Genomic DNA, 23,716 nt, shown 5'->3' with positions numbered 1-23,716 from the left:
AACCCAAACTACCTCCTCCAGCTTGTGGAATACAGAGAGGCTCTAAACCATGAGAGAGAGGAGAGAGAAGAGAGGGAGAAGAGAGAGAGAGACAAGAGAGGGAGAAGAGAGAGAGAGAGAGACAAGAGAGGGAGAAGAGAGAGAGAGAAGAGAGAGAGAGACAAGAGAGGGGGAAGAGAGAGAGAAGAGAGAGAAGAGAGAAGAGAGAGAGAGAAGAGCGAGAAGATAGAGAGACAAGCGAGAGAGAGAAGAGAGAGAAGAGAGAGAGAAGAAAGAGTGAGAAGAAAGAGAGAAAAAAGAAGAAAGGAGTGAGGAGAGTGAAAGAATAACGAGAGAGTGAGAGACCTTTTGGCTGTCGCCCCTTCTCTTGCACCAATATACCCCCTCCCCCCTAGTGTACACCCCCCCCTCACACACACCCACACCCTAAATAAAATTGAATAATAAACTGTTGGCATCAAACCTCAACTTGTTATGAAGGTTGAACCCCCACCGGCAGAGAGAGAGCTCTGCCTCCGAAGATCAAGAGACAGGAAATACCTGCCGTTAAAGCAGCCTCTCTCTCAGGTCCCCTGAGCTTACCTACAACAGCTAATGGCCCCGGCACTGGGCCCTGTTCCTGCACCCCCTTGCAAGAATACATTACAACACACACCGAAACACACACCGAAACACACCGAAACACACACCAGAAAAAGGCTTCTCAGAAGCACCACAAAATATACATAAACATTCAGTGCATACCCACCTTCTACACACTCACACACACAAACACAAACATACACCATCATACCCTCTAAACAAACACACTCACGCACACACACTCACTCTCACACACACGCTTAAAAAAACAATACTTCATCTGGCTCTCTTCTCTTTACAAAAAAAAGAATTTAATCATGGGGGTAAATTGGTTCGGTGGAAAAATTATTCGACGGGGCATAATGTGCATGTGCGAGCCATTTGGACTCATTATACCGTGATCTGAAAGGTTATGGAATTGAAACCAGCATGAGGGATTGGGTTTGCAGGGGCAATGAGCACACAGCAACAGGGTCCACGAGCATGCTCCATATGTTTTCAGGCAACAGACTACCAGAATAACACAGGGCGATCAGCCTGCCATTTGAATCTAATTGGGTGGTTCCACTCTTAAAACTTCGCTCAGTGTAATGAAATAAGGTGTTTGTTACACTAAATTAGAGTGAATTAATGCGTGTATTTGCACATCTGACTTTCTCCCAGCCCCCCTTTACCCCCACTCACCTCGCAGGGGGGACCCCCCCGCCCTGATAAACCTTGCACTTGTGTGCTTTGTCTTGTTATTAATGGGATGACGCACGTCTTGTTATCTCGACTGCGGCAATGCTGCAATTTCCCCTTGGGATTAATAAAGTACCTATCTACCTATTATTTCCACCCACACACAGAGGAACACACACAGAGGCACACACACACACACACAGGCACACACTCATTGCCACACACTGCGTCCGGATGTTGCAGCTGCAGTGAGTCTCTCTGGCCCCCCCTGGCCCCCCCTGGCCCCACAGGCCCCAGAACCTGGCTCTGCCCTGCCTGGACCTGGAGCCAAGTCCACGCCGGGCCTGCCTGACGTGACCCAGCCTCAGTCACGGTGAATCACCGCTCCGGTTCACCCCGCAGTCACACAACCTGACCGCCCCCCATCCTACCCCCGTCCAATCCATCCAGGCCAGATGCAGATGGGGAAACAACTCGCTTGTTTTGTTGTGAGCAATACTTTCCGTCACTTTGCTCATGAACGAGGTCAAACGATTCGCTGAAACCCCCCCCCCCAATCCCCCCTCATCCCAGTCGTCCTCCAGAGAAACATGTTTCTCAGTCAGAGATGAGGGAGAGGAGACTTGACTGTGAAGAGGTACTTTTTCGCCAGTCAGGATGCTGGGATGCATCCACTGTTTGTTTGGCCTGGCATCAGAGCTTCATGTCAGCGGCACCTGATACCAGGCAGGGCTCACATGGAGGCCTGAAGATCACATGCAGAGGGTCCTATAAAAAGTGCGTGTAACCAATCCCTGCCCTTTCAGCTGACGGGCAGAATGAGGTTTCAGCCGCTCTCGGACAGGCAGCATGCTGAGAGCGTTTATGGTCGAAACACGGTTGGTTCTCGTGATGAGAAGAAGGGACGGCCCAAAATCACCAGATCTGTTCTTGGGTTTTCTTTTTTTGTAACATGATTTACTATGGGAAGAGGAGATGAATACGAAGCACATTCCTTGGGTAGGATTTTTCCCTGGAAGGCAAACTTCCATGTTTCTCTGTCTGTCTGTCTGTCTGTCTCTCTCTCTCTCTCTCTCTCTCTCTCTCTCTGATTCTCTCTCTTTCTGTCTCTCCCGCTGTTTCTCTCCATATTACTCTCTTTCTCCCTCTCTCTCTGTTTCTTTATATAACTCTCTGTGCCACTCTCTCTGTACATCTCTCTCTCTCTCTCTCTCCTCTCTCTCTCTCTCTCTCTCTCTCTCTCTCTCTCTCTCTCTCTCTCTCTCTCTCTCTCTCTCTCTCTCTCTCTCTCTCTCTCTCTCTCTCTCTCTCTCTCTCTCTCTCTCTCTCTCTCTCTCTCTCTCTCTCTCTCCCTCCCTCCCTCCCTCCCTCCCTCCCTCCCTCCCTCCCTCCCTCCCTCCCTCCCTCCCTCCCTCCCTCCCTCCCTCCCTCCCTCCCTCCCTCCCTCCTCCCTCCCTCCCTCCTCCCTCTCTCTCTCTCTCTCTCTCTCTCTCTCTCTCTCTCTCTCTCTCTCCCTCCCTCCCCTCTCCCTCTCCCTCTCCTCTCCCCTCCTCCCTCTCTCTCTCTCTCCCTCCCTCTCCCTCTCTCTGGTTGAAAGCATCCTGGCTCCAGAGACTGAGGTTTCTCTCCTCTATGAAGCCCACAAAGGCCCACTCTATTCTGCATCAAAGCCCCGGCAGTCTGGGCTCTGTAGACCTGCTTTCTGTTCTTGGGTTCCGTCATATTCATACCAAGATATAGCCTGACCGCGAACCCATCTCTTGTTCTGTGGTTGAAATTAACTCAAGATTTTCATTTGGATAGTGGCATGGATATCGCATAGCATTATATTGTCGTTCCCCATTGCATGTGTTGCCAGATTCCCTTTTTAAAAATGGTTTTGGGGAGGGCTGGAACAATTCTTATATGTTTAACCCCCCCCCCCCCCCCCCCGAGTAATCTCAGCTTCCCCAAACATGATTTTTGTCAGTAGATCTCACCCCCCCTTCTCTCTTGTCTATGTTTGTAAGATATACTCAGTCTGAACCCAAGCCCAATCCTCTGAGTTTCTGACGTGACTAGACACATTAGTGTTAGTTCAGCTAATATATTCAAACTGCTTTTGGGGCGCGGTGGAAGACATTGAGAAGTATTAGGCATGATAGCCATGAGTGTCAGGGACACTAACCACTGCTGAAAAGGTGACAGCACATTTGGTTGCTATTTGCCGTGAAAATTACATGTACAAGTTTAACTTTGGGGCATTTTGATCTATAATTCATACGGGATGTGGAAAATGTCTGTAGTCGACCCCCCCCCCTCCTCTTCTCAAAAGACTCATTCTGACGAGGGAGCACGCCATTTACCCAGTTCATCACACGCCATCTTGCCTTCAACACGTTGTTAATTTAGGACTTTTCCAGGGGGCCTTGTCCTCATTGACAAACTATCCTTTCATACAGGCACAGGCTTGGGGAAGAACAACTCCTTTTCCATTTGTGTTGAGCTCAAAGCCGCTCTCGTGGAGTGGTTACGCACGCAAACAGAATATTTGAGGGGACTCCTGGATGTGTTATATGCAGACAGCATCTGACAGGTCTGAACCAATGCCAGAGAAGATATGAAAGCCAGTACTGTCCGTCAAAACCAGGAAATAACCCCCCCTCCCCAACACACACACACACACACACACGTCCATTTCAGGGCCCCAGCTGAAAGTCATTAACCTAAACAATGTGGTTCTTCTACCGTTATTTAGAGGCAAAAAATAATACTTAAGAGAATTATCGTAACCATTTGAGAGGATCTCAATTATCTCTGTCTGCCTTGGGTAAGATAGCAGCTTAGTTGTTGGCTAGAGGTGGATGTAATGTGGAGGAAAACTAGCCAATGTTTACGTAACAGACATGATTAAAATGGCCAGCTATGATTACCCATCCATAATCCTATTAACTTTTGTTTGCAGCACACAATGAAAAACATAATTGCTGAAAGACTGAATCGCAGAACTACCTCCATATGGTGACGGAACACAGAATTACTTTACAAAATACATCTCTCCTTTCATGGCCCAGCAATGACCATGGAAAACAACTGCACCAGTCCATGTTGGTGCTGCATTTAATGACAGCAAAACATGTTGCACCAAACATCCATAAATGCAAGGTTTTTGTCTCAAAATTCCTACACTGGCCTAAAACAATGGAACATCTGTATTGTACACACAAACCTACACGACAAAGCACGTCAGTAAAAAATCTAGGTCTAAATATGCAATATTACAGGCGAAGGTATAAAACTAATACTTACTTACAAAAAGTTCAGTCTCAATATTTACACATCTTGAAGCGGAAGGGTTGGTACATGTCTAGTTACGTCCTGTTTCAGTGTCCGAGTGTGTGTTTGAAAAGTGTGTGTGGTCGCATGCTAACTATGCTAACAGGTCTGCGACGTTTCTGCGCTACTTCATGGCAACCATCCACACAGGCACGATGGCGTCCGGAAACCCTTCTTGCTTCTCCACCGCCAGGACCTCCAACCCAGCTCTGAAGATGATGTTCTTCATGATGTCCAGGTGTCGGATGAGGCTGCTGTCGACGGGGTCCAGTTTGGATCCTTTGCGAGCCATGTTTTCCTTCATGATGATCACTCCGTTTGGACGGAGGCTCTTCTTGCACCGCATCAGGAACTTCATCAGGTCCTTGTCGGTCAGGTGACCTGGAGAGCAGGAAGAGAGGACTCTGATCTCAACCAAGCAGAACCAGAGAGGGACCAATGTCTACGTCGCCCTCGGCTTTTCCTCCCTCGCGTTTACAGTTTTCGTACCCTATGATGTCAGACATCTACTGAGAGTGACAGAGTTCGGTCAACAAACCCAGAAAGCGACGGGAGGAACCTGAGAGATTGACATTTTACATTTAGTCATTTAGCAGACGCTCTTATCCAGAGCGACTTACAATAAGTACAGGGACATTCTCCCCGAGGCAAGTAGGGTGAAGCGCCTTGCCCAAGGACACAACGTCATTTTGCACGGTCGGGAATCGATTCGGCCGGCAACCTTCTGATTAATAGGCCGATTGCCTAACCGCTCAGCCACCTGACCCCCCTTCAAGTGGATGGTTCCCACCCTCAAGGGATGGGAGATGAGAGAAACTCGAAGACACACCAGAGAATTTTCCGAAGACTCACATGCGACCCACTGCATCCAGATGACGTCGTATTTCTTGAGGGGCGGGCAGAGCTCCTGCAGGTTGTAGCAGTAGTAGGTCTCCACGCGGTCCGCGTCGTCGCCCAGGTACTCTTCGTGGGCGTGCAGCAGGAACTCCTCTGTCATGTCCGCCATCTCGATGGTCTCGAACAGCGGGAGGAGGACTCCCTTGGACACGCGTCCGATCCCACAGCCACAGTCCAGGGCACACTTTGTACCAGCCTTGTCAGGCCCCTGGGCACACACGCACACGCACACACACACACACACACACACACATGGTCAAGTACAATGTGGCATGCATGTCAAATCTGAAGCACAACACGCAAAAAAACAAGGTTGTGAATGTTGTGTTACCTGCTGACTGTTACCGTAATCAAAACATGTTTTTATGTATCCCCTAGCAACAAAGAGCAGCCTTCCCTCAGGTTCAGGAATCCGTGAACTCTGACCCCGAGCGACGGATGCCTTACTGGAATCGGAGTGCTTTTTCCTCTTTTTGTATTGTGCGTGCTGACCTCACTTCTCTCCCCTCTGGGAACGAGGGGAGTTAAGGGGGCCCAACCGATCTGTGATTGGATGAAAAATGGGGCCCGATGGACTTCTATGCTTGTTAGAAGACTCTTCCTGGTTAGGTGAATTACTGCCGTATTGCTGCGCTATCATGTACCTCAGTTTGACCTGTGTGCACTTGAAATCTCCCCGCTGTGCTCGATTTTAATGTAGTTGTCAACTTTAGGGCCTAGACACTTTTCACTAGCGCTAGCAGTTTTAGAGGAATATACGAACACTTACTTTTAGAGCAGAAAATGTTTTACGGCTTTGGAATGTCCTTGCGCAATAAACAAGCGCCTTGAAAAACAGCGGAACATGGACAGACAACTAAAAAAAAAAAAAACCTTGGCTGTGCAACGCTTTATATAACGTTTCAAAGGATCGTTAGTATAGACGGTGTGTAATGCAATACGTGTAATGTAGATGGGCTTTGGCATTTTGTCAGAGCTGAGGGGGATTTGAGTCAAGATCTGGCAACCCTGATCGGATCAGTGTAGGGGGACACGGCGATGAGTGTCCATTGGATCTGCCCTTGCATGTTCCAAAGCCAGCATGGGGCCAGAGTAGTGATGGATGGAGAGATGGATGGGGTTAGATTACATGAACAGAGCCTTTCACAGCTAGGCTGGTTTCAAAGCCACATCATGCTAGGTTGCAGTGCACTGGACTGGACAGTAGCAGTCAAAGCATGCTACCCTCTACAGTGTTCCATTTGTACACATTGTTTACATAAGCATTATGATTTAAGCCTGTGTCCATCCTATGCATTCCATACTGCCGTTATTTTAAACTGCCAAAAACCTCACGGCTCAGAATTACAGCTCCATCAGAATGGGCCCTAAAAATAACACGACCGTAACGACACAGACATTCTCTTGAATCAACACATGCATGCAGCACAGTACCCGTGAACACACACACACACACATCCACTCTCCTCAACTGAAATAACTGCAGTAAAACACTCACAACACTTTCTTATTTGCCAATTTGCACGGTGTACAGACACATGTGGCTGTGTATAGAGCCTGCTGCCTCTTTCCGTTTGTGTGAGTGTGTATTGTGCATTATGCAAGTGTAATATTTGCTCAGGGTACAGGACGGATTCATAGCTAGAAGTCAGCTGGGTCTGCAGTCGGTTTATTTACACAGAGCCGGCAGCAAGTCCAGTAGACCATCAGGGACAGTTCTAGAGCCTGGGGTATTTCTCTTTGTGCACAACGGGGAAGTATTTTAATACCATCAAGACTCGATTCAAGATGAGGCCAAAAATAGACTCTGGCACCAATCCTTACTCTTGGTCTCTAGGGCATCGATGAGTGCAGTATCAACGGGAAAACAGACATTCAAATGATGACTCATGTCTGTTGACGTGCATTTCAAGCCCCAAGCAGATGGTTGAGACAGTGAACGGCGACACCTACCATAAACCTGCTGAGAAATCGCCTGGAACCTTCCAGATCCACGTGGCAGATCTCCACGAAATCCCCCAACATGCCCTCCTCCGTAGCGGGGACATCCTCGTAGAACTTCTGCGCCCGGTAATAGAACTGCTTCTCCCCCTTGATGTACTCACAGGTGACGGCGTAGAGCTTGACTAGGAAGGAGACACGGAAGGTACAACAGGTCAAAGGTCACTCAGGAGAAGCAGGTGGGCAGGATGGGAGATTATAACCTGTGACTGTGAAGTGACCACCAGAGTTGACCCTCCGGAGTACGATGCATTAAGGTAATTAGATTAAACGATGCCTATAAATAAGAGAACACTTGTGCATTGTAAGCTCAGCGAGAGATGGAGTATGTATCAATATCCTTAAGTTATATTTACCAGTTTTCCACTTAGCTAATGAGCTGTGTAAATACTGAAACAACATCTATGCCCTTCATATGTGAGGACTGTCATCGGCTATATGGATACATGAGATTTCGTTATCACCAAAATCTGAAGATATTGCCTTTCTGTCAAGGCGAGATTTTTACTTATTTGGGAGCTTTTTATATTTGAGTTCATTTGTATGAGCCTCTTGAGTTGTCTCGATTGTAAGCTTTAAATAAGTCTTAACCCTTGTGTTATCTTCGGGTCATTCTGACCCATCAGTCATTGTGACCCACCGTCGTATTGCGACAACTTTACTGCATAAAAAACAAAGTGAAGCATTTTCTTTTAACCGTTGGGCTGTCTCAGACCCCCCACATTGAGAAAGTTCAAAGATTTTATTTTTTATTTTTTTTGTATTGGGTAAAATTGGGTAAACACAACGGTGGTTCGTTATGAACCTTGGGGTCATGTGACCCGAAGGCAGCACAAGGGTTAAAGAATCGACATGTTTCTCCAGGTGGGAGTGACACACTCAGTGAGTGGAGGTCGAGAAGGGGGGGAGGGGAGAGGGGGGGCAGGGGGGAGGGGGGAGATGAGATGTGCAGTAGCACAATTTATGCATGACGCAACATTGCTCCTTTATTATGAAGCGTTCCAGAGCCAGTTGGACCCTCTCCACAACGCTCAACACATCGCACAGGACCGAGGTCCAACAAGATGGATTAGACAGTTGCAGCCAGACAATCTAGGGTTAAAAGCCCGGGCATTGCGGGCATCCCGATCGTACGTGCAGGGTCAAATGATACGCTGGCCTAGAAACGTTTTTTGGAGCTTTAAGGCATCGGGTTTGTCACAGGGGAAGGACGTTATTCTGATCCTGGGCTGGTGTTCAACAAATGTAGTCATGTGACTCCTGAAGAAGGCTTTCAGAAGGAGGATAAGTATAGAAACACAGGGATGGATTAACGAAGCGATATGAAGAAAAAGTGAGAGGGGGTGGGATACTTGTGTCTCTCTGCCAAATAAAATGCCTGTCGACAGATTACTTGCTCTTCGTCACTCTTAATTGGGTCACGCAAATAGTGGGGTGGATAGTATTACCAGCCTGTGTACCTTTTTATCTTTGACATGAATACTTTTGTGTTATCTCACCAAAGAACATGGCCACACAACCAGATCATGTATTTGTGTGACTGTCGAAAAATCCTAGCATCTGAAGTCAAGTAAAGCTACTTATAAAAATTCCCATAAAATATTCAGCAGGACATATTAAGGGATTGTCTGGTTAACGTTTATGAAGACATGAAAGATACATTTTATGCATCTCATTAAAATTCATGGCTGCAAGTTGTAAATAATCTGACTGTAATGAATCTTCCACTCAACGACAGGAGAGGGTTAGAGCTTTCACACTCAACATACCACAACTTTTATAGGACTTACTGTATTATAGTATTCTACTGGTCACTGGCTTTCAGTCAGCACAATACTGTTGGAATTACAGCAGAAGCAGCAATGCAATAACATTAATTCTTAAGTTTGTGACATGGTAAACTATAATTTCTCTATCCCGCTTGTGCGATAACCAGTATTTCAAAATATTTGGAATACACATTTCTGAATACACAGCTTTGAGACTTTGCATGTGAAATGTTGCTGAGCACACACACCCCCCTCACACCCATCCATACCCTCTGTGTCGCTCGGATCATCCCCCCTGGAAGAGGGGAGGATTTCTGGATCCCTCCCTTCCCCAGCCCTCCTTACCCAGAGGGGTCTGCTCCAGTAGGTACAAGTAGCTGGCGAAGAACTCGTTCCTCATGGCGTGCAGCAGATGGAAGGACATGCTGTGCATGCACATGGTGTCGTCAGTCTTCTTCCAGCGGCTCGTGAACGCTTGGTGTGCACCCTTGAACTCCATCTTGGGCTTGGAGCTCATGTCTGACCCGGGCTCGGAGAGGAGATCTGCCAGCGTGGGACTGTGCGGGACCCAGACGGGGGGAATCGTGTGTGTGACAGTGGCGTCCAGGACACTGCTCCTGCTGTATCTATAGGTTGTGTAGAGAAGCCTCTGGCAGCTTCACTGGAAGGGATCAGCATAGATCGCTTTCTCGAGAGGGGGGGCGTTGCCGACTGCTAGCCCTCGACTTAGAGGATCACCTGCTAAGGCCTTTGGTTTGGGAGGGGGGTGAAACGAGGAGCGGGTTGGGGACGGAGGGAGAGAGAGAGGGAGAGAGGGACGGAGAGAGGGAGGGGGCTATCTGTTTCAGAAGGAGTCTTGTCCCTCAAGATGAATCGGCATGCAGAGTGGCAACTGAGCTACAAATACCAGCACACAGTCGAGACCATGCGTGATCTTTAACCCTTCACGGCCTATAATGTAGCAGCTAATTTTAGCCACATCTTCTTGTGGTTGTATACATGGTATCCACTTGCAGTCCTACAATGTCTTTCGTCAGCCAGTGCGCTCGCTTCTAAGTTACACACTGGGCGATATACCATTTACGTGTATCGCTGAGCAAGCCGGCAGGGCTGGAACATGTGAATATTTGGTCTCTATTTTAAGCGCTGAATGCAGACATTTCGACTCAGCTGTCCCGACGCACACGTTAAGACACCCCTGTTCACAAGGAACGATCTGAGACGTTTGCTTTCTGCCCGTCAACAGGCGTTGAATGAAACCAGGCCCACGCTTCTCACTTTTTGTCATCTCAGCGTTTCTAGGTGAGCTATGTGTCACTCTCACTCAACTGCGTGTTTGGGTTGCGCAACATTACCGACCACCTTTGGTTATGATTTGGCCCCAATAGACAAGACCGATCCATGATGTCACTGCCCTGCACTCAAGAAACACAATGTTCCCAAACGAGTCATGATCCAATTGTCCCTGACAATCCTTGTATAATTCTACCCAGGTCCAACCACAGGGAAAAGCTCAATCATCACAATAATCCATTACAAGAGTCAAAATAATTAATCATCCAACTACCGTACTATATACAATTTAAATGAACCTATATCCCCCAAAAAAACCTTGGGGCACAGTATCAGTCTCCTGCTTCGGAGGGAAGATATTTACCTGCTCGTGCTTTCATCACACCAAATTTAGAGACTCTCTAAGAGTGATGACATCACCTGTCATCTCGGAATGCTGAGCCACCTCCCAACAACAAATTCTCTCTCAAGTCAAGGGACAGAATCATATGGAAGCAAATCAGTGACATTATGCTTTGAATTTTAAAAGGCATTAAATACTTAATAGAATACTTAATATTGAAATTTAAACACCACCGAATTTGTTGGTATTGAATTCACCTCTTAAAAATTTAAATGTGAATGTATTTCTATGTAAAAAAAAATCTGATCTAAACATTCAAGGCTCAGAAATTCAGGTTGCTCATATTTGAACATTAAAATTCAGATCCCAAAAATTAAATAAAAAATAATTAAGCTTCTTAAATTCAAATAGAACAAAATTCTGTCATATCATGTATTGTAACATAGGTTAACATATTTAGCTACATCCTGACCCGAGTCAATGGTCTATGTCACGCGCTCCCAGTGTCCTTATGACCAGTCCTTTCAGTCTGGACATCCATCAAGTCTGCCAGAGAAAAAATTAAAAAAACACAATTTGTAAAAGGTCCACTGAAATACGCTACCAAACTGCTATAAGTAACCACATGCGGTGACTTGAAACAACACTGCTAAAAAGTAATAACATCCCTTGGAACTTTCAACAATAACCGTTTTGACCTCTCGATCCGTTCCTTTAGGCTGAATGGTCAATCTTCGGAGAAATGTAAAAACGCCCCTGTTTTTTCCCTCTGTTCCTTTTAATTAAACATTAAATGAACATACTGGCCTGTGAAGTTAAATTATTATTTTGATTTTTAGAAGCACCAGACTGTGTAGTTGATGAAGTACACATTTGTTTAAGGCTGATATCATATAATTTGCACTGAGTCGTGGTGTTAGACGTTGACTAAATATGGGAATGTTCATTCACGTGGCTTATAAATGTGCATTCACTTAGCGCTTAAATTTAAACAGACAGTAATAGCCAGCGTATGATGGTTTTAAAATGATCACCTGCTGTTCTCATAGGAAAGGGGCTCCGTCGAAGATGTTTGCCTATAATATTGAAGACAGATGTTGTGAAATTTTGATTTGACAGCTGTGTTAAAAAAAATAAAATAAACTGGTTTTCAACGCAATGCTGTAGACCTAATAAGTGTTTGATATATTGTCATAAACTGCGAAATCCAACCAAAGGTGCATGAATTCTGGCTGTTCCCGTTGCACGCAGTACATTCTTCTCCACACCTATAGATGGCGATGAGTTGCTTTCTTGTTCGAATGTTGACATTTAATTTCCCGCAGAGGTAAACTGAATGACAGCGTTGCATGCTGGGAAGAAGGCTTCGCCCATAGCAACAGCAAAGATACTCATTGGCAACAGCGAAACCTCAAACCATAGATAGAGCTATATATATAAAAGCCTCAAACGATGAGGGCAGCGTCCTAGTGATACTGATCGAAAAGGGGTTATTCAATGTGATTTCTTTATCGTTTCTGAAATGGAGAAATTGCAGGCGGAAGATGCACGGTATTTGAAAAGGTAATGTTTTGCTGCCATACAGTACATACTACAGTACTGTATCTTACTGTAGTCAACAAGCGAAGCGCACAGCATCATGAAAGATGTTTATGTATTTCTGAATCTGAGCTCGTCATCGATGTTTTGACAGTCTGGCCAGCGCAGCCGCATTTGTCGTAGTACAATATTAAAGCTTGCCTGTTTTTTAATGAGTCTATCTTGCAACAGGAAAAATGTATTTTTTGTTGTTGTGAAGAATATGTCTTATAACTCAGGCTTGTTACAGTGGAAGGTATGGATGACATCACGTCATCCACATTCGCTTACGTCATTCTTTTACTCAATCACATCATGTCTCCGTATTATTCAAAGGAAAATCAAGGGTGGCAGTTTGGACGTGCATCCTACTGAGAAAGCCCTTGTTGTTCAGTATGAAGTGGAGGCCACTATCCTTGGAGAAACGGGGGACCCCATGATCGGGGAAAGAAAAGAATGTCAGAAAATGTAAGTAGCCTAACATTTACCAGGCTATGCAGGGAGTCAGGTGGCTGAGCGGTGAGGGAGTCGGGCTAGTAATCTGAAGGTTGCCAGTTCGATTTCTGGCCGTGTCAAATGACGTTGTGTCCTTGGGCAAGGCACTTCACCCTACTTGCCTCGGGGAGAATGTCCCTGTACTTACTGTAAGTCGCTCTGTATAAGAGCGTCTGCTAAATGACTAAAATGTATCCAAAGGAAAATATTGATAGTTTGTGTTTCAGTGTATATCTAGACCCACATAAACGGTATACACAACCAGGCAGTGGTTTAAGGTTTTTAAAAATGTATTATCTATTCACAGCATCCGCCTCAAAAGCTTGAACGTCAACACAGACATAGCTTCTCTCGCTCGCAAGGTTGTGGAAGAATGCAGGCTCATACAGCCGTCCAAGCTACCAGAGGTGGAGCAACTGCTGTTCTACCTGCAGAACCGCAAGAAAACTGGTGAGGAGGACCCAAGAACCCTGGTGGATGAATACATTGGAAGATTCGTAGTGTCAGGGAACCCTTAATCAATACATTTCCCTCGTGTTAACCACCGACCTTACGCTGTTTTTACAGACAAACGAGAGAAACGACTTTCGTCAAAAGACATCTCTCCGTTCGAGGGCATGGAGGTAGGTTGTGGCAGTGAGTGAGTGAGTTTTCCACATTTTCCACAAGATTCCCAGAAACACGTCTTCCCCGCTGTCATACTTCACTACTTCTCTTCCTGGCCTTTCTACACGTGAATGTGTAGCTGGACGAGGAGGCCAACATCAACAGCATCGACGAGTACGTGGAGCTCTTGTACGAAGACGTCCCCGAGAAGACACGAGGAGCCACTCTCATCCTCCACCTGGCTCGCAACGCCGACAACCTGGAAGAGCTCCTGCAGAACGGTACGTTCCAAACACGGGCCCCCGCTGGGAAAACACAGAATGGTACGACCTGTATTTGCACTGTCGGCCGTGGGCCAGGCCGTTCGGCTCAGTGTCAGTTGTTGATCTAATCCGCTCTCCCGACCAAGGGTCCCATCCCAATCATGTGGAAACACGGCCCAGCCCCCGCGCCCGTTCCCTTCCGTGACGACCGAGCTGTTTTCTCTCACAACAGCACGGAACCGTCGTCCATTACATCTGTCTTGGGATGGCACAGGTTCATTTGTAACTGTCACAACGCATCACCGGTTCACTTTGTCCTGTCGCGAGGCATCTCGGGGTCACATGGTGATAAGAGCCGAGCATGTGAAGAGTGAGGCCTGGGGTCCGGGTGGAAAGGGGAGAGGGCCGCGGGGAGGTGAGGCCATGTGATACGTGTCTTCACCGTGAGGATCGCCCATAGCTCAAGCTCAAGGCCCCTAGTTGTAACATTCCTCTTTAGTTTCTTTATTTTAACCTGGAGTTGCAGCCTCTATCGTAATTCAGTTTTTTATTTTATGTTCCCTGGCTTCCCAATACCAACGAGCACGCTCCCTTCCTCTAACGAGCACGCTCCCTTCCTCTAACGATAACCCTAACTCACACTAACTCCCCTCTGTCCACGCCACACTTTTACAATTATTTTTCCTCTCTTTCTCATTGTCTCTTTTTCACTCTCTCTCCTCCCTCTCTCTCCCCCCTCTCTCTCCCCCCTCTCTCTCCCTCTCCCTCTCTCTCCCCCCTCTCCCCCTCTCTCTCCCTCTCTCCCCCCTCTCTCTCCCCCCTCCCTCTCCCTCTTCCTCTCTCTCCCCCCTCCCTCTCTCTCTCTCTCTCACCTCCTCTCCGGTGGGTCTGCTGCTCATCAGAGACCGCCCTGGGAGCGCTGGCCAGAGTGCTGAGGGAGGACTGGAAGCAGAGTGTGGACCTGGCAACCACCATCATCTACATCTTCTTCTGCTTCTCCAGGTACTTCCTCTGGCCAGATCGCCGTCGTTTCAGTTTCCCCCCTTCCCATCTCTCGTTCTGACAGCAGTCACACTGGAATGACAACATTCGGTGTGAAGCCTTTGCTTTCCAATAGGGGAATGGGAAACACCTAAATTACTCTCGATAGAATAATATATAAACTGCTGTCAGGGTGGATTTGAGCTGAGGGGAGATGTGCACGGTTCTGAAAACTGATCGTCATATTTGGCCCTCGTCCACGGCTGTGTTATGTGATTTTGAAATGCTCTGGCTCGGGGTCGGGCTGATTCGAAGTGGGGCCAGGGAGTTCTGTTTGATTGTACGTGTCGTGGCATTATTCTTCACATTTTTCTTATCTGAATTACAGTCCTTGGCAGGTGATGGGGTACTTTCAGTCAGGGATCTCAACTGGGATTCCAAAGTTGCCTGAATCGATCAGTGAAAACGTACGCTCGGATAACTGAAAGGGCTCTTCTTCCTGTTGTCCTTCTCCCTCCCCAGCTTCTCCCAGTTCCACGGCCTGATCACCCACTACAAGATCGGAGCGCTGTGCATGAATATCGTGGAGCACGAACTGAAGAGGTACGACCTCTGGCAGGAGGAGCTGCAGAAGAAGAAGAACGCCTATATCCTTCAACCGTAGTTCAAAGGTCAAATGGTGCCTCTGTGTCAACATGAATCACTGTGTTTACGGGTCGGCGGATGTGGAAGTGAGCTGTTTTTGTTACGGTGAACTGCCGCTTTCAGACTTTTCTCCAGGTTCCTTAACTGATCCCCACGTGACGAAGACCCCGAAAACCAGAACTTGAAGAAGGATCACGAGAAAGCCTTCAAGAAGTACCAGGGTCTCCTGGCCAAGCAAGAACAGCTTCTACGAGGTACAGTACCCACCCACCATCACCGACACGGTCATAGGACGATCCGGGGGGAAAAACAAGCACAGTAACTCCCTGAGGGAGATGGTTGATGTCTCGTGACACTGCGTCAGTATCTTGAATCCTTGTTCCCTGCTGACCTCAGTGGCCCTGTTCCTGCTGCTGAACCTGGCGGAGGATACTCGCACAGAGCTGAAGATGAGGAACAAGAACATCGTGCACCTGCTGGTGAAGACCCTGGAACGGGAGGACGAGGAGCTGCTGTTGCTGGTGGTGTCCTTCCTGAAGAAGCTCAGCATCTTCCTGGAGAACAAGAACGACATGGTGATCCTTCTGTCTGTGTTGGCGCAGTGGTTCTCCAGTCCCGGTCCTCGGGCACCCCACTGGGAACATCTAGAACTTGCAGGGCCAGGGGGGCATTAGAACCGGGATTGAGAACCACTGGGTTTAGAGTTAGAGCAGGTCCGCTTCTACTGTCTCTCCTTCTTTAATGTTTAATTGTTGATTTTATTGTTTGTGCTGGGTATGGCACACGCTTGAGTCGTTTTTGTGTTTCACTGTAAATCGAACCTTTGTCTGAGGATAGGACACACACACTTTGTCCAATTCATGTTTTGTATCCCTCCAAAACACCATTGTTACACGCTACAATGTACAAACCACTACGTTCATTCTGAGGCTTTTTTGTGAAACTGATGTTAATCATTCTGGATACAAGAAATGTTGTCAGTGTCTATTTTTAGGTAGATCACGTCTTCTAAAGCAGTAACAGGACCTCAGCTTCTCTCTCGCTCTCTCGCTCTCTTTGCTCCAGTCTCTCTCTCCAGTCTCTCTTTGCTCCAGTCTCTCTCTCCAGTCTCTCTTTGCTCCAGTCTCTCTCTCCAGTCTCTCTTTGCTCCAGTCTCTCTCTCCAGTCTCTCTTTGCTCCAGTCTCTCTCTCCAGTCTCTCTTTGCTCCAGTCTCTCTCTCCGTTCTCTCTTTGCTCGTCTCCCCACCAACACTCCCCCACCTGGATCCAATCTGGGCCGTTTGTGTGCCTTTATCAAAACCAGACTGAGTTAGGAACCGTTTTTATCTCCTTGTTTCCCGTTTAGAGTATCTTTGACTCAGATTAAAGAACCCTCGGGGGGGGGGGGGGGGGGGGGAGGTTGGAGCCAACCAGACAAATGTCCCTACCCCCACCCCCCAAAAAAATACTAGTTTCAACACTCTATTTAGCCCACTATATCAGTTTACATTAGGGGAGAGATTTCCCTCTGGGTCTGTATGTTTGATTAGCTAAAAATAAGAGATTGTTTCTTGACGATCTGTCATCCGATTCTATTCCACACACCATCGCCATGTCTCGAACAGTCCCAATCCAGATATCAGTTGTTAGATACTCTGATTAGGGTGTTTTGATTGTGATATGCCTATATACTGGGAAGGACCTCGTTGTGGATGATTCGCCGTGGGTTTGGGTCTTTGGTTGGGGTGGTGGTAGGGTCTGTGATGGAAGTGGTGCACAGAAGCCCTGTTTAATTGGGATCAGGTTGTTGTAGGCTGGTTCCACGTCTGTGGCTGGGCCCGAGGGAGAGACCGCAGAGGGATATAGTATGTGTGGACGTGCTAGCCTGTACCGTGTTGTAGAGCAGAGGGATATAGGATGTGTGGACGTGCTAGCCTGTACCGTGCTGTAGAGCAGAGGGATATAGGATGTGTGAACGTGCTAGCCTGTACCGTGCTGTAGAGCAGAGGGATATAGGATGTGTGGACGTGCTAGCCTGTACCGTGCTGTAGAGCAGAGGGATATAGGATGTGTGAACGTGCTAGCCTGTACCGTGCTGTAGAGCAGAGGGATATAGGATGTGTGAACGTGCTAGCCTGTACCGTGCTGTAGAGCAGAGGGATATAGGATGTGTGGACGTGCTAGCCTGTACCGTGCTGTAGAGCAGAGGGATATAGGATGTGTGGACGTGCTAGCCTGTACCGTGCTGTAGAGCAGAGGGATATAGGATGTGTGGACGTGCTAGCCTGTACCGTGCTGTAGAGCAGAGGGATATAGGATGTGTGGACGTGCTAGCCTGTACCGTGCTGTAGAGCAGAGGGATATAGGATGTGTGAACGTGCTAGCCTGTACCGTGCTGTAGAGCAGAGGGATATAGGATGTGTGAACGTGCTAGCCTGTACCGTGCTGTAGAGCAGAGGGATATAGGATGTGTGGACGTGCTAGCCTGTACCGTGCTGTAGAGCAGAGGGATATAGGATGTGTGAACGTGCTAGCCTGTACCGTGCTGTAGAGCAGAGGGATATAGGATGTGTGGACGTGCTAGCCTGTACCGTGTTGTAGAGCAGAGGGATATAGGATGTGTGAACGTGCTAGCCTGTACCGTGCTGTAGAGCAGAGGGATATAGGATGTGTGGACGTGCTAGCCTGTACCGTGTTGTAGAGCAGAGGGATATAGGATGTGTGGACGTGCTAGCCTGTACCGTGCTGTAGAGCAGAGGGATATAGGATGTGTGAACGTGCTAGCCTGTACCGTGTTGTAGAGCAGAGGGATATAGGATGTGTGGACGTGCTAGCCTGTACCGTGCTGTAGAGCAGAGGGATATAGGATGTGTGGACGTGCTAGCCTGTACCGTGCTGTAGAGCAGAGGGATATAGGATGTGTGGACGTGCTAGCCTGTACCGTGCTGTAGAGCAGAGGGATATAGGATGTGTGGACGTGCTAGCCTGTACCGTGCTGGTACAGTGCTGGTTTCTATGTGTCGATGTTTTTTGCACGTAGGTTTGTCGGCCATGTCGGCCTGTTCTGTACCGTACTGTGGTGGGGGTCTGAAGGCTTGGACATGGGCTTTGATTTATCAGCTCAACAGCTCCACCTACCTGTAAGCTGTGTGTACTTACTCTGACGGGAACTGGAGCTCCGGGGTTACTGTGGCCGTTGTGGTCTCTGCTTTGAAAGACAGGGAGATGAGTTACATTTACATTTAGTCATTTAGCAGACGCTCTTATCCAGAGCGACTTACAGTAAGTACAGGGACATTCCCCCCCGAGGCAAGTAGGGTGAAGTGCCTTGCCCAAGGACACGTCATTTTTCACGGCCGGGAATCGAACCGGCAACCTTCTGATTAATAGCCAGATTCCCATACAAGTTACCTTGTATGGGCTAGTATTGATGTGTGTGCGTGTGTGTGTGTTGCCAGGCGGAGACCTACGCTGTGGAGAAGCTGTCCCGGTTCGTTCCTAGCGGGCACGAGGAGCTCCAGTGCACCACCCTTCGTCTCCTCCTCAACCTCTCCTTCGACACTGGCCTCCGAGGCCAGATGGTCGAGGCCGGCCTCATCCCCAAGCTGTCCGCACTGCTCGGTATGCCCTGTGTGTGTGTTGTCGGTGTGTGGTTGCTACTTGTCTAACATGCAGATGTACGCATGAAACAGGCATGTAACATACATTTCCAGCTGTATATATAAAACACTGGTCATGTTTTCGCTGCCCCTGGTTCGTTACAAAAAATGTGAAGCGAAAACACATGATCCCCTCCCCTCAAAGCAGCTTTTCAGACGCAGGCTTTCAGCTCCCACACTGCCCCAGTGTGCCTCAGACTGGGTGTCTGCGTGCTGGAGGTGCAGGTGTGGCCTCTTATAAAGCCCTGGACGCAGGCTGGCTCTGGTGACCATTAGAGAAATGACTTCCTGAAAGCAGATCCAGCGTGTGATTGGTGCGTTAGCTCATCCAGGGGGTCATGTGGTGTGCTCGGGAGCGCCTGTGACGGGCCTTTTGAAGCGTCTCCAGGGAGAATCGGGTATCGTGCATAATTAATATAATATATTTGTTAGAATAACACTCAGGGCCCGCAGCACAAATGTTGTTTTTGTAGGAGCGGGCCGGATAGGTGGAGGGCTCTATGGAGATTTCGGAAGACGACTTTCTTTTTTTCTTCCACTTTCAGTAAACGAAAAGCACACACGAGCGTACAAACCGATAGTCTTGTTTTACACCTATCCAAGACACCCAAGTCCATTATCTTGGTGTGGGTGAAATACAATTAAAATGTTTAAGCTTTCATTCAGGGAGGCTATGTTCTTGCTCGGTCAAGGTGCTTACCCGGCTGGTCTGCTGCTCCTGGGAATGTTGCTGTGAGAATGATTTACCTTTCACTTTTTGAGGGCTCGATTTTCCCCCGTCCACGTCCAAACGTCGACCCCTGTCATAACAGCCTTGCTTTCTGTGACGGACGGACAGAGGCTAGCTATGTTCCTGTACGGCCAGGGCGCCAACTAAATCTTCGTTGCTGTCCACCTGTGCAGATTCCTGATTCATGTCTCTCAAACTTAAGACATCCAGCGCTTCCTCGTCAATCCTGCTCTGAGGAGTGTCTTGCCCCCGTCCCGGCGGAGGATCGGGGGCTCTGGTCCGGGTGACGCCCCCCTCTTATCTCCCTCCCGGGGGGCTCGCAGCGGCCCCGACCCGCCAGAGCCCACGGGGGTTGCGACCCCCGCAAGATAAGATGAAAGGGAGGAGGGGGTCGGCTCCTTCTCATCTGCGCCGCCCTCCAGATCGCACCGACTGAACGACAGGGATTTAGGAGGTGGCGGGAGAGGCCCGCCTTCACCTCGGCCTCCTCACCACAGACCTGCGGGTGGAGCTCACCGCCACAGACTGGCCACATCTCCATCATCGCTAGGGTTACATCTACATTACATTTACATTTAGTCATTTAGCAGACGCTCTTATCCAGAGCGACTTACAGTAAGTACAGGGACATTCTCCCCGAGGCAAGTAGGGTGAAGTGCCTTGCCCATGGACACGTCATTTTGGCACGGCCAGGAATCAATCAACAACCTTCTGATTAATAGCCCGACTCCCTAACCGCTCAGCCATCTGACTCCCTGGTTACACAACCTTCATACTGACAGCGAGTCTGATGTATGTCACTAGAGGCAAAGAAGGGATGGGATTCCCTTATCAGGTGTCATAAATCACATTCAACATACACTGTATGTTCTCACTGTAAAGTGTGGCTTTTTATTTTATTTTATTTTTTCTTACGAGAGAGTGCTGTAACAAAACGATGACACTGTTGTCAAGCAGAGGCCGGATCCTCCTAATGCGTGCGGGAGCAGTTTTTATGAAGGCTGGGTGGTTCTAAATCAGGCCAGGGTGTAATTGGAGTTTAGCTCTCCCACTAACTGCCCCCGAACAGTCTAGTTAATTCTTAACAGCTCCCTTCGCCTTTTTTCGTGTGCTCCAGCTCCGCTGGTGTTTTGAACATTTAACGGGGTCTCTCTCCTCGCCCATAAAAGATCCTCCCGTGTTCCTACCGGTGAAGCGAGGTGGTTCACCAGGTCAGGTGTGTGTGTGTGTGCCTGCATCTTTTTTTTGCGTGCCAAGGTCACTTGCGACACACGCTGCCCCTGTGTGTGTGTGTGTGTTGGAGTTTGTGGCGTGTGCGCACTCATGAATGTTTGTGTGTGTACGTGCAGTACACACTCTTCTCAGGTAAAGTGTGTGTGTGTGTTACAAGGTATTGGTAAAGGGGGTCGGTTGTGAAGGGGGGGGGGGGGGAGTCTAATGAGAAGCACATGTGCCGGCCAATTGCGCGGCGGCGTTGGAAGGACCCGAGCGGCGAAGCTCTGACTTATTAAAGGCAGTAAAATTTAGGCTTCCTCCTGTTTTCCCAATTAAACCTGGAAGCAGTCTTTTTTAGGCTCTCCACCCCCCCTTGTTTCCAGGGGTGCAGTGTGCACATCTGGATCCAATAGGCAGCGATAAGGCTGCCTTACGTGGTCCCTCAGCCTGCCTGAGACCAGTTTGAGCTGGCCCTGCCCTGTGGTCCAGCAGGGTGAAAGAGGAGGACCCGGTCGTGGTTCTGACCCGACCCAGGCCCCTCCACTCCTGGAGGGTTCTAGTGGCAGGCCCCTGGTACCCCCACCCTGGTACCCGTGCCCTCCACCCCTCCCTCCCTCCCCCAGTGGTGGCTACTTCTCCTGGCTCTGGTCAGGGTCAAACACATAAACACTCTGGGCTAGCTGACAGGCTAACACTCAATCACACTCTCTGTCTTAGTCCTCGGGGCTACAGAAGACCACTCTGGTACTACGAGGATGTGTTTGATTGCTTTGGAACAGAGTACAACCCTAACCCAAGTTATTTCACTGTATCAAACATAGTTAGTGTGAATTATGTTCCAATAAACAGTTTGTGTGTATATATCTATATATATTTTTTTTGTAACCTGTATTTGTGATAAACATTCCCCACATTCATTTTACTCATCTTGCATTGGCAAGTCCACGGAGGAGAAAGAGCAAAGCTCCTCATTCATTCATAGTGAACTCCTTTAACGTTCGCCGCTTGTGTGTTTGTGTTTCAGCTGACGAGGACCAGAGGTCGCTGAGCATGGGCATCCTGTACCACATCAGTGTGGACGACAGATTCAAGTCCATGTTTGCCTACACAGACTGCATACCGCAGGTAAGGCTGGCTAATGTACGGCCGCCTGGAGCCACGCGTGGCATTAGCATCGGCGGCTAACAGGCCCAGAATTATGCATGAGGGGGAAGGGGGTGGGGGTGGGGGTGGTTGAACGCTACATCTGCACCTAAACCGCCGTGGGACAGCTGCTCAGTCTTTGCGCTGACAGGGATGACAGCCTTCTGTTTTTCCTCTCTCTCCTTCCACTCATTGAAGTGCCAGAGAGAGAGAGAGAGAGCAAGAGAGAGAGAGAGCAAGAGAGAGAGAGAGAGAGAGAAAGAGAGAGAGCGAGAGAGAGAGAGAAAGAGAGAGAGCGAGAGAGTCTTGCGTCATTCAGCGAACCCCCTAACTGAAAAAGCGACCTTTCCTCTAAGAAACCTATCCCGGTGTCCTTTGCGGATCTGGACTTCTTTGCCGTGGCGAGGTGTGGAGGTGGACTGAGTTTAGCCTGGCGAAGGCATAGCGGATCCTGGACGCGTCCAGAATCCCTGGTCGTGCGGTCCTCTCTCTCATCATCGGCGATTAGCCGGGCGTGTGCGGTGTTTGTTTGTTTGAGATTAGGCCTAAATGCCGTCCAGATGCTGCAGACTGAACTCGGCTGTTTGTTCAGTGGCTCCGTGTCGCCAGTGGTCTTGCCCCGAGGCCTCCGTGGTCGGGAGAGGATGCTAGGTAGCACCATGACCAGGAAGTGACCCCCGACCCCGGCCCCAGGCCCTGACTCTCTCCCCCCTCTTGGGACTGGCGCGTCCATCCCTCCTCCGTCCCTCCTCCCTCTCTCCCTCTCGGTCCTCCAGGTAGCGTGACATCACTTCCTCCTCACACCCCCCTACCCTCCTTCAGCAGGGTCAGGGGGTCACCTGGTGTGGGAGGGGAAAAGGCTGACCAAAGGTTCCAGAAGGGGGGGACGATTGTGAGGGGAGAGAGGGGGTGGTTGTAGTCGGGGTGACGGGGTGTCAGCAGGGCCGGGCATGGCCGGGCTGGGGCTCTCTCTCTGGTGTCTGGCTGGCCTGTGGTAAATAAGCAGAGGCAGGTGCCAGAGAGTCTAGACGAGGCTGATTTGGGGTCCGGGGCCCCTGGTATGTGATACCCGACGCGGGGGCCCGACCAGGACCTGTGTGTGATTGCACACTGCTGACTCCTCACAGGGAGGGAGGGAGAGGCGCAGAGCAACCCCTGCTTAAAGCCCTTCCTGTTTAATGTAAAATCAGCGCAGGAGAGACAGGAGACGGGGGGGGGGGAGGGGGCTGGAAGAGAGAGTGGGCTGGGGGAGGGAGTGGACTGGGGGAGGGAGTGGACTGGGGGAGGGGCGAAAACAGACCTTTCTCTCTCTCCCTCTCTCCTGTTTCCTGGTGCCTTTCCTCCTTAGACTCTTGGTGACCGACTCTCTGACATGATTGGATGAGACTGCAGGATGCTCTTCATAAATGAGGCCTTCCATACTTGACAAATTGCCAACAGACACACAGGGAAGAATGCCTCCCTTTCTTTCATCTCTCTCTCTCTCTCTCTCTCTCTCTCTCTCTCTCTCTCTCTCTCTCTCTCTCTCTCTCTCTCTCTCT

General features: G+C 49.0%; 2 protein-coding genes across 2 annotated transcripts; one reads left to right on the top strand and one right to left on the bottom strand.

The window, feature by feature from the left end:
- Positions 1 to 4,333: 4,333 nt before the first annotated feature.
- On the bottom strand, positions 4,334 to 9,926 carry ntmt2 (N-terminal Xaa-Pro-Lys N-methyltransferase). Its single transcript, XM_062452909.1, has 4 exons — positions 9,591 to 9,926; positions 7,429 to 7,601; positions 5,431 to 5,683; positions 4,334 to 4,959 (listed from the first exon to the last, which is right to left on the bottom strand). The coding sequence occupies exons 1-4, from the start codon at positions 9,760 to 9,762 to the stop codon at positions 4,703 to 4,705; spliced, it is 855 nt and encodes a 284-aa protein (XP_062308893.1). The 5' UTR covers positions 9,763 to 9,926; the 3' UTR covers positions 4,334 to 4,702.
- Positions 9,927 to 12,239: 2,313 nt separating this feature from the next.
- Positions 12,240 to 22,217, top strand: kifap3a (kinesin-associated protein 3a). The gene is made up of 11 exons (XM_062452273.1): positions 12,240 to 12,444; positions 12,796 to 12,927; positions 13,262 to 13,404; positions 13,522 to 13,577; positions 13,700 to 13,841; positions 14,726 to 14,825; positions 15,327 to 15,456; positions 15,610 to 15,703; positions 15,846 to 16,024; positions 18,887 to 19,049; positions 22,057 to 22,217. Exons 1-11 carry the CDS (start codon positions 12,404 to 12,406, stop codon positions 22,215 to 22,217), a joined length of 1,341 nt encoding a protein of 446 aa, XP_062308257.1. The 5' UTR covers positions 12,240 to 12,403.
- The last annotated feature ends 1,499 nt before the right edge of the window (positions 22,218 to 23,716 follow it).

This window comes from Osmerus eperlanus, chromosome 26 (genome assembly GCF_963692335.1).
Source record: "Osmerus eperlanus chromosome 26, fOsmEpe2.1, whole genome shotgun sequence".
Classification (NCBI taxonomy): domain Eukaryota; kingdom Metazoa; phylum Chordata; class Actinopteri; order Osmeriformes; family Osmeridae; genus Osmerus; species Osmerus eperlanus.
This window is presented reverse-complemented; position numbering and strand designations above follow the sequence as displayed.